This window comes from Ruditapes philippinarum, unplaced genomic scaffold (assembly GCF_026571515.1).
Source record: "Ruditapes philippinarum isolate M1 unplaced genomic scaffold, ASM2657151v2 ctg3301_1_1_1_1, whole genome shotgun sequence".
Classification (NCBI taxonomy): Eukaryota; Metazoa; Mollusca; class Bivalvia; order Venerida; family Veneridae; genus Ruditapes; species Ruditapes philippinarum.
Genome location: NW_026852851.1, coordinates 134,374 through 145,845, shown reverse-complemented (window position 1 = coordinate 145,845; position 11,472 = coordinate 134,374). Strand labels below are relative to the sequence as shown.

The window sequence follows — 11,472 nt, the reverse complement described above, 5'->3', positions numbered from 1 at the left end:
AAATAAGCATTCAACCTTCTCCAAATCCCTCCAGAGGCGTGCACGTCGCGGAGAAGGCACACGGCAGGTCAAGGTCAAGTCATCTTAAGTACCAGAGGTGATTGTTGACCTGTCGTGACTAACTCTGGAGGGTTGGCGCTAACGAGAGCCGTTTTTGTTATCGACCAGTATGGAACATGATGCCTGGCCAGTATTGTCGTACTCCTCTACCACCAACGAACGAAGAATAGGACTTCAGGAAAGACTCAGCATGAAAAAGACGTCCCCGATGTGACTACCCTAGTGGACCGGCACGGATGCTATATTCTCGGACAGATGGTTTAACCGGCGCCGAGTATAAATAAACTCAAACTGACTGACTGAAGCATTCAACACAGATGTAGATTTCAATTGTCATCACCATAACGCAGGCGTCACTTCCACATCGCTGTGTCATTACCATAACCTCACTTGTTTTTAATTTTATTTTTTCCCTTTAAAGAAATATCGAAGACAATTTTAAGCATTTCTCATTTATTTCATTTATACATTTATTATACAACAAAATTTTTAACATTTGTATCCCTATTAAGGTGAAAAATATATTCTAATGTTGGTATTTTTTTACTTTTATGGAGGTTCCTGATTTGTCAAATGATACGAGTTTTTCTGAACATAGATTTAACGTGTTATTAAATCAAAAGATGTAATAGATGTCGTTTTACTGAATAACCTTGTATGAACAAATGATATCCCTACCCATTTTTTCACTATTTTGCATTTAAAAAATGTTGTGGTAATGACTCTGAAGTGTTGCTCACCCGATTCATTTATAAAATATAAAAAATCAGACAATATCTATGCACGGAATTCAATATCAAATGATGCTAGATAACAATATAAATGAATGAAATGACTGAAGTTGAGAATTTTGCGATATCCAGTCAAGCCTTTGATCTTTCAACAGAAAGGCAAAAACTATAGAATCACCCACGTGGTCATTGAGGAAGGAAGTCTTGTAGTCTTCTTCCATGGAACAGCTAGGTCAAGTTCAAGACACCTGTACCAGAGACGATTCGTTGACCACTCACGACTCGGGAGGGTGGCGCTAACAAGAGCCGTTTTTGTTTGTTGCTAAAAACTGGACAGTATTGTCGAAAACGAACGAAGAAAAGGTCAAGGAAGACTCAGCATGAAATCTTCCTCGATGCGACTTCAACAGTGGACCTGCATGAACGCTGATACATCTCGCACATATGCATGCATGGTTAATCCGGGCGCCGAATATAAATAAAACTACACACCACAAGCTACTACTTATTTTTAACAGCAATCCGATGACTATATTACCCCGATGCTTTTCTTTTAAGAGAAAATGTATATACTTATATAATTCTATAGAAACTTAATGCTTTCAAGAGCCAGCTGTGCCAAAGCGGGGACGACTAACATAACATTGGGGACCTTTCTGTTAAAAATGTGTCAAGAGTTAAATCGTTTACATATACATGCACAGTGCGTTAAATGGGGTGCAGGTATTGGTTCTTTTTTGATGGGGTTCAGCCTACTCATTGTGACTGCAGTTATCGTTAATTGGTTACCTTTTTCGTGGGTTTCATATTTTGACAACAGCTAGGGAACGTGTTTTTATGTTTGACTATGATACAAAAGAGAAACAACATCAAAATACTCGGCAATCTGATTACGCCCCCTCGTACAATTAAATCAGATAGCCTCGAGTTTCGATGCTCTTTTTATTACTTTGGACACATGTCTAAACTCTCGGCATTGCAGTTTCAGAGAAGATTGTAAAAGCATTTACGAAACAAGTCAATGCAGATAAGGTTTTTGAATTATCAATTTCTTATTTTAAATTGTGTTTACGGTAATTCCTCCTAAAGGCCAGATCAAATCTGTGTTCATGTATGTCTATTGTTATGGGTGATTTAACTGGTTCTACAAGTATAGTGACGTATGATTGGCTTTGCATTAAAGTTATCATTAGCTGATTTGGTTAACATTTCTAAGTAACTGACCACGCCTTTACTCGCTTTCAAAGTCGCAAATTAGAAATTTCTTATTTGAAATACTTATACATTATAAATACACGTACATTTAATTTGTTTTAAAGTAACATTCTATCAAATCTGGTATGTTTAATTATATATATTTATTTAATTTGAATTATGAAATGTTAAAAATGTATTGTAACTGTGCAATATGTAATTTATGAATTGTCTATTGTAAAATATTTCTCTTTCTTATTTGTCTTGTAATCATTTCAATTGTTATAAGCTAACTCTCCTGGTACCTGATTAAAAATAGAAAACATCTTCCAGCGTTGTTAACAAAAACCCACCACTTTACATCAATGAAAGTAAAATGACCCAAAGGGTGGGGTTTATTTTTTAAATAACTAAATGCTATCATAAATTTATCTGTGAAGGGCCACGATGTGATGCTTCATTCATGCCAAACACATTAGCTCTTGGCATTGTAGTTTCGGAGAAGGCGACATTTTGTTCTATACACAAATCGGGAGAGTGATCCATCGGAGAAGCATTAATCACAAAACACATGAAAATTGAAGACTCAGTTTGATTGAGTCTGTACATGAGGAATAATGAAATAGTGCAACATCCTTCACACTCCATATAGCACCGACTTGAGCGGTACTCACTTTTCAATACTTAAAAGTGCTGGAGATCAGAACAATATAAATAATAGGGTCATAAAAATATACATGTATCATGTTTTCACTGTTTCCGAGGGATCATGCACCACGATTCAGATTTTTTCTTCTTAGATCATGTGCTAACCTTGGACATTTCATCAGTTATGCCCCTAGATAATTTACCACGGAGTATTAGCGAAATACATGTATATGCATTTTGAGCCACCTAAAAGGGCAATAATCCGAGAAAATATGAAAAGGAGGCAACCCTGAAAAGGGCTGTTGGTGGCAAGCAAAGGATCTTTCAAGCCATAACTCTAAGCACCCTAGCACACTTCCTCGTCGTCCGTGTCTACTTTGTAAAGCCATTCCCGTCGGCTTTAGCCAGGACATCGGCAGCTGGTCCGCATGCATGGACACGTTTTGATCTTTATTTACTTTTCACCATTCCGAGCTGTTGAAATCATTTCCTTAAACATTCGTTATGTACCAATTCATATTAAAATCTAGCACATTGAGATAGGTTGGATTTACTTTAGAGCATGCCTATTTCTCGAAGCACCATAACATAAAAAATCCTACTTAGATGTAAAAGATTATTTCTAGAAACAAAGGGCCGTAACTACAAAAAATGCTCGGTGGATTTTCATCCTCATCCCCCTATTCATATAAACATTCCTTCCTAATGTCAAGAACAAATCAGTTCAAAAATATGAACCAAGACGGATGGTTGGACAGACTGACAATGCCATTGCAATATCTTCTTCAGATTTTATTAGAGGAGAAAATTATATACAATGTATGTATTTTTTCTACATCCATTAACAAATATTGACATGTATTATTATTAACAGGCCTGAGGTATTTTATTAGGTTTTCATTTATTAAAATGAACATGTATTTACGATATATATGTATTTACTTGATTGTATGTATTTATTTACATGTATTAATTTACTTATTCAATGACTTATTTATTTACATATACATTGAAAGATAAAATATTATAACAATACATAATGTACATTCATTGTAGGATAAATTTGCATAATACTAGTATAACATAATTATACAAACATAAAAAAAACTATAAAAAAATAAAGAAAAATTACAGTATAATTGTGTACACAAATAAAAATTGAACTTCTAATTCTACTTAAAGTTTTAAAGTGGCAATTTATGCAGATCCAAGTATAAATGAAAACTAAAAATAACTTTTAATAAATTTCATATTTTAATATTACTATGAAAAGAAAATCAATAATTCACATGACCTGATCAAAGAAAATTTCTAAAAGTATCATTTTTTTTAATTTTAATACATGTGTAGGTCTGTCTAGCCACATTTCTTGCTTTGTTCAAGTATAAAACATTTCCAAAAATAAATGACAAAGTTAAAAAAATACATATATCTATAAAGCAAAATTCTATCATCTGACCTTGACAGTCAAGGTCATTTCAAGGTGAAGGTCATATTTAAAATTATTCAACATGTCTGTTTTGATGGTAACGCTAATATGACTGTAACCATCTTTTGTTTTTCTTCGAAAACAATAGAGCTAAAAGTGAAAACAATTAAGAAAAATGTAACATGTAACACAATTATGTACCTGTAAACTTTATACTTGACTCTAACCCATTAAATACCACTTTAACTGTTCAATTTTCAATTTTGGGTCATTTTTCACAATTATAATTATCATTCTGGAAAAATGGCATGAGCAAATGATATGAAATTTTGTACACAAGATATTAGTGTAGACCTCTATAAAATGGAGCATAAATCTCAATAACAATTATTTTCATTCCTGTCATGTCAAAAAAATCCAAGTGGTGTCCCTTTAAGCAAAACACTAGACTGTAATGATTTCTTTCCAAAAATATAGTATCATAAAACAACAATCTCCTTGAAGGCACACCAGTTTTTAATCCAGCAATACACATTAGAATACAGACTATCATGCTGGTCTTTTCAAGCAATTACAAATAAAAAATATCACAAAATCATTTAATCACATCATATCACTATGACTGGTGTACCCATCTTTTTGCAAAATAACGAGATGTTATATTCCAGGCAGAGAAAGGACTACAACAACAATAACAGCTGCAGAGAAACCTCACAAGAGTGGTCTTCTATAACTAACAACAGTATTAATTCTAAAATTTCACATACATGTATATATAACAATAACCAAATTTATTTTCTTCTAAAGAGTGTTGATCAAACTTAACTGAGGTTGTACTTCATATCTTAGAATCTATAATGAAAAAGATCACAAGTTCTATCATTTATCCGTTTTCAGCTGTATATATTGTCATGTGTTGATTGGAGAGATAACTTTTTTATATCAGATATAAATACTCATTCAAATATCTTATTGGTAATCCAAACAGGGCTCTCACTAGGATCTGAATCTCACCAGTCGGTGACTCATTCACCAAAATTTCTACAAGTCAATCAATCAAATCACTTTTTTCATGCAAGCACTCTCTGTTTTGTTATATTTCTGAGAAAATGTAAAAAGTTAGGTTAACCAGTCTTTATTCTCAGCTGATCAGGAAGGATACTTTTCCAAGCTTCTTTAAATGTACCAAACTTAAAGTTCTTCTCAACAATATGTGTATCTTCCTCACCAATATCAGGTTTAATGTCAACAATGTTTGCATCTTCCTCACCAGTATCAGGTTTCATGTCAATAATGTTTTCATCTTCATCATCAGTATCAGGTTTCATGTCTACAATGTTTGCATCTTCCACATCAGTATCAGGTTTCATGTCAACAATGTTTGCATCTTCCTCACCAGTATCAGGTTTCATGTCAACAATGTTTGCATCTTCCTCATCAGTATCAGGTTTCATGTCTACAATATTTGAATATCCCTCATAAGTATCAGGTTTAATGTCAACAATGTGTGCATCTTTCTCACCAATATCAGGTTTCATGTCAATAATGTTTACATCTTCCTCACCAATATCAGGTTTCATGTCAACAATGTTTGCATCTTCCTCACCAATATTAGGTTTCATGTCAATACTGTTTGCATCTTCATCATCAATATCAGGTTTCATGTCAATACTGTTTGCATCTTCCACGTCAATATCAGGTTTCATCTCAACAATGTTTGCATCCTCATCATCAGTATCAGGTTTCATGTCAACAATGTTTGCATCTTCATCATCAGTATCAGGTTGCATGTCAACAATGTTTGCATCTTCCTCACCAACATCAGGTTTCACGTCAACAATTTGTGCATCTTCCCCATCAGTGCCTGCTTTCATCTCGTCAACTTGTGCTGTAATCTTATCGGTTTGCACTTTCATAAGTTCAGAAAGATCTGTACTTAAAGCAAATGACTGTTCATCAATAAAGCAGTGAAAATTCTTCATCTCTCCAATGTGGAGCTTCATATGTTGAGAAAGGTCTGTACTTAAAGCAAATGATTGTTCACATATAAGACATTGTATCGTCTTCTCATCACTGTGTGTTTTCATCTCATCACTGTGTACCTTCATATGTTGAGTCAGACCAATACTTGTTGCAAACACTTGTTGACATAGAAAACATTGAAAGTTCTCCCCATCACTGTGAGCTTTATTCTTACGCTTGTGCCCCTTTATGTGTTGAGAAAGATGTTTACTAAAAGCAAAAGATTTCTTACATATAAAACACTGAAAGTTTCTCTCAGCAGTATGTACTTTCACATGTTCAGCAAGCCTACGCTCGTCTTTAAAAGGTTGTCCACAGGTAAAACACCGCCAGCTTTTGTCATCTTTGTGCACTGCAATATGTCTTACAAGATATTTTTGTAATGAGAATGTTTTCTCGCACATTCCACACTTAAATCTCTTCTCACTTGTGTGTTTCGCACTGTAATGCGCTAAGACAGCTCTTCTTGTTGAAAAAGTTTGTTCACAGATATCGCATTTGTAAATCTCACCGGTGTGTATTCTCATATGCTCAGACAGACTCTCAGCCCAATTATATTCTCTTTCACATACATGACATTTATATAAGTAAACACCTGGATGTTCTTTCATATGTTTAGATAAACAAATTCTTCGTGAAAATTCCTTTTCACAAAATCTGCATTTATTTTTCTTTCCACCAATGTGCCGCTTCATATGTCTTGTAAGATAATCTTTCAAAGCAAACTTTTTCTCACAATGCGTACACTCGTATTTCTTTTCTTCAGTATGCGTTTTCAAATGAACAGACAAAGATTTTCTGTGAGCAAATACATTTTTACAAATATCACAGGTAAACTTCTTTACATTGTCTGTATGTGTTCTTGTATGTATTGTCATATGTTTTCTCAAATTTCTGCTTTGATTTGACATATAATCACACACAGTGCACCGATAGTCTTTATCTTTATTGTGTACTTTCATGTGTTTTCTCAGATTACTTTTTGAAGCAAATGTTTTTTCACATATTTCACATTTATAATTCCTTTCACTTACATGAGTATTCATGTGACCCCAAAGACAACTTTTCCAAATAAATTCTTTTCCACAGATGTTGCATTTAAAATTTTTCTCACCTGTATGCAGACCCATATGCTGCTTTAAAAGACCTTTAAAACTGAATGTTCTATTACATATTCTACACTTATTCTTTTCTCCTGTCCGCCGACTTTTGCCACATAATTTCTTACTAACATCGCTATCATTAGTTGATATTTCACATGGAACAAATTCCTGTTCCCTTTCTTCTGTATGCTCTTCCAATCTATCATTAACTGATATTTCACATGGAACAAATTGCTGTTCCCTTTCTACTGTATGTTCTTCCAATTTATCATTAGTTGATATTTCACATGGGACAAATTGCTGTTCCCTTTCTTCTGTATGCTCTTCCAATCTATCATTAACTGCTGTCTCACACATAACAAAATCTTTTACCCCTTCTTCTCTATGTTCTTCCATTATTTCAATGTAACAATAACTCAACTGTCAGAGAGAAATCTATTAGTTCTTCTTTTATAAGGTTTCTGTTACATTATGTCTAAACATTAGTTTATTTATCGTATCCTGGCATTACTTTGAAAAAAAAATGACATTGATTCCTTTCATTTTCTAAGAACTTCTGATAAAATTATACTTATTATGAAAGTTAGTATTATTGTGGTTTAAAGGGTCACTCTTTGTTGTATAAAAGCATTGAACTAACAGCCTTTCCTTTTCATTTGTGATTTCATATTTCATGAAAATAATTTGTTAATAAACTTGCTTTACTGCTTTTGTCCTGGGCTTCCAAAGATTGGTGAAATGTTCTCTTTTTCCACTGTTGACAGCAATATAACTCTGAAAATGGAAATACATTCTTAAAATGATATATGTTATATATAAATTGTTAATACATGTACATTACATATAAACATCACAATTATCACATACAAATCAAAACATGCAGGATATTTATAACAAACATTTTTGTCTGGAATTTAGATTTTAAAAAATCTACACAATCAAACATGTGTGATAAAAACATCAAAGCCGCGTCACGACAAAACCAACAAGTAGAGAAACTGAAAGCGAACAGCATGGATCCTGATCAGACTGCGCGGATGCGCAAGCTAGTCTGGATCCATGCTGGTCGCAAACACATTACGTTGGTTTTGTTGTGACGCGGCTCAATTCTGTATTTTCAGTTACTAAAATATTAAAAAGTATTATAGACTAAATTAGATTACTAATGATATTGGCTATGATCTTACTTTCTATCTTGGAACAAAGTCTATATTTCTTTGTATTTTTTTTTTTAATAATAGAAGTGTTGTAACTTGTACTTTGTTGTATTAATATAATTATATAATCTGGGTTACTAATATCATGTTTGTATCAGTAGCCCAGATAGAATGGCCTGTTTTTGCTTGTTGTTTTTTTCTCTGACTCTAAATTTCTATATTTTTTATGTTGTCATAGCTTCATTGGGAAAGTGATCAGTATTATTTTGAGTGATATTAATTATCACACAAAGATCAAGGTGGCAATCAGTGTGCCTTCCAGACTCAAGCTGTAGATATCAATTTGTAATAACTAATATAATCATGATAATGTGTAAATTCAAATTGATATCATAGATAAAAAAAAATGTTCATTTTCAAAATTAGATTTTAAATTTAGCAGGGTCTTTCAAATAGAATGGTCTGGAGTCTGACCAATTTTATGAAAAAAAGATGTCTCGGTTGAGTCACGTGATTGGGTTATCTACCGACCGTGATCTGGCATAACTTACATCACCATTCAAAAATCAAATTATAAGATATGTTTTGTTAAATCAATAAAAAAATACTAAAAAATAACCCTGGCTACATTAAATTATCAGTTTTTATTATAAAAAGTAACAATGTTATAGATTTGCAATGAAATTAGGAATTTTTCATTCCCGGTGTCAAGGTAAAAATTTACTGCTCATATTTGAAAATAGGTTTCATGAGCTTTTTTTAAAATGCATTGTTCAATGACAAAATAGAAATTGATTTTACAGAGAAAAAATGTTATTTAATTGTATCATGTAAAAATATTTTAATATTTAACGATGCTATTTACAAATATTTGATGTTTAATTTGGTGCATTTTCAAAATGGCGTCGTTTATCGGCAAATATTCTGAGTAAGCAATTTATTTTTTTCAACAAATATGGCTTTAAAAACATTTTTTTCTGAAATATATATACTTTTTTCACAAGTTTAAAGTTATTTATATAACATCATGTCATTAAAATTTTCATTTTGCTCTTGTTTTTAATTTTTGCCCTTTTCTTGAACACTTACATAATTTGCTTATACATAGCAAACTATACAGAGTTAATATACCAAGACATGTTGTTTAAGTGTAGCGATAGTGCGTTTCTAGACCATTCTATTTGAAAGACCCTGAATTTAGATACTAATGGGACAATTTCTAAAAATATCATAAAAAAACATTCAATCAAAACATATTTTAATTTACAGTTTATTTTCAACAATAACGATACGGACAGTGGCAGCATGGTCAAGTGGTTAATGCGTCGGACTAGTTATCAAATGATTGCTATCCAGATGGTTCAAATCCACTCAGAGGCAAGTTGTTGTTTCCTTAAGCAAGAAACTTTACACTCATTGCTCATTGTCTTCAAAATTTGAGAGGTGAATTGTCTGGGAGCAGGGCATTTTTTCCTTCTTTAGCAGGGACCATTTTTTCTTCCCCTTTAGCAAATATACTGTGTAATTTTCCAAAAAATTAAGGACAGGGCTGCTTCATCGACCTGTGACAAAAAAGCCCTGGGTGTAAAGTGTCTTGTTACCGTCCTGATGGGACAGATAAAAACGATTGGTCAGAAAATAGCCAAGGGCGCGACCATAAGCAGTGACAAAATATTGTAAACAATAGTCACGTGATCATCAACCATGCGAGATCAATCAATAAATTAATTGTACCATAAATGCCCTATTATTTTTGCATGCCTTTTAATTTCTATTAAATTTTAATAAATAATTCTTAACAAATGATAATAAACACGAAAAGCATAAAAAAGAACACAGAAATACCTTATTAACCTGCGTTTTAAATTGTTTATGCTTTCTTATTTCTCACTACAAATGGTGGAGTTACAAAAAGGGGAGGCAAGTAATACCGTCGTCTATTTTAGACCGTACTGTGCCGTAACATTCCGTAGGAAAATACTTGGTGGAGTGGGTTTCCATTGGACATTACGCCGCCTGTCAACCAAGCTGGCGGGGGTCTTACAGATAAGCCAATCGGCGATCGTTATCAGTTTCACGCTAAGATGTCTGCAAAGTCCGCCATTTGCCTTAGACAAGCTTTTTGTACAAGACAATGGTGCAGCAGCATTTATATTGAAATTATTTTGATTTTTTGTCAATTTAAAGCTATTAAATCGATTGACCTTTTCGAAAACCTAGCTAAACACCGTTTTCCGGTACGTTACCGATTTAGCTCTGGGGAATTACACCAAATGAAGAACATAACACAGTTACATGATATTTCTATTTTTCTTTCATTATTTTACCGTTTAAGGTGAAAAGAATTGATGTTATTGAAAATTATCAATATTCCTTTAATATCTATTGCAAATTTTTCAAAAAAATAAGTTGTTTAAAATGAAAATCAATAAAATTTAAACCGACGTAGTGGAATCTTCCATAATAAATAAGGTTATTTTCGGCGTAAACTTGTGTATTTACTTTATTTTTTGTATGGAATTATTCATACAATGATATTTAATTATTTTCTTATAAAGAAATAACTGTTTTATTTCAATTTAATTTTAAAAAAGGCCGAAAACATCGAGTTCGCTATTACACTCTATTAGGTGAATTCCCCAGAGCTATGTACAGAAAGTACCGGAAAACGGCGTTTAGCTAGGTTTTCGAATTCGTGAATATATCAAAGTTACCAACTATCCTGACATATTGACAAATGGATTCATTTAGATCATTGAAAAAAAATATCAGTAACTTTGTATATATGAAGATTATAAGTTATATAGCAGGTACAAAAGCAGAGGCATAGATATTATCTAGATGTTATCTACATCTCTGACGAAAGTTAAAATAGAGAGAAATAAGGAATCCCTAAAGAACGTACAAAACGACAAAATTGAAAATGTTGCTGGCTCGGTTTGATTGAGTTTGTTCATGGACGGTAATGGAATGTGCAAGTAATCGTCCGCGCCCCTAGCACCGGCTTAAGCTGTATTCAACATTTAACGTGACCTGGTAAAATTTGGAATGTTGAAACATCCGCAGATGTGTTCATATGGCGGTTATCCTGGAACCTTCAATGTGACACGTAAGTGCCATTCCATGAA

General features: G+C 33.0%; 1 protein-coding gene across 1 annotated transcript; it reads right to left on the bottom strand.

Annotated features, from left to right (window-relative positions):
• Positions 1-3,412: 3,412 nt before the first annotated feature.
• LOC132726167 (zinc finger protein 184-like) lies at positions 3,413-7,957 on the bottom strand. The gene has a single exon (XM_060711440.1). It carries the CDS (start codon positions 7,581-7,583, stop codon positions 5,187-5,189), a length of 2,397 nt encoding a protein of 798 aa, XP_060567423.1. The 5' UTR covers positions 7,584-7,957; the 3' UTR covers positions 3,413-5,186.
• Positions 7,958-11,472: the final 3,515 nt, after the last annotated feature.

Coding starts and splice junctions, on each gene's coding strand:
- LOC132726167 (XM_060711440.1), bottom strand. CDS start 7,583: ATGGAAGAACATAGAGAAGAAGGGGTAAAAGATTTTGTTATGTGTGAG.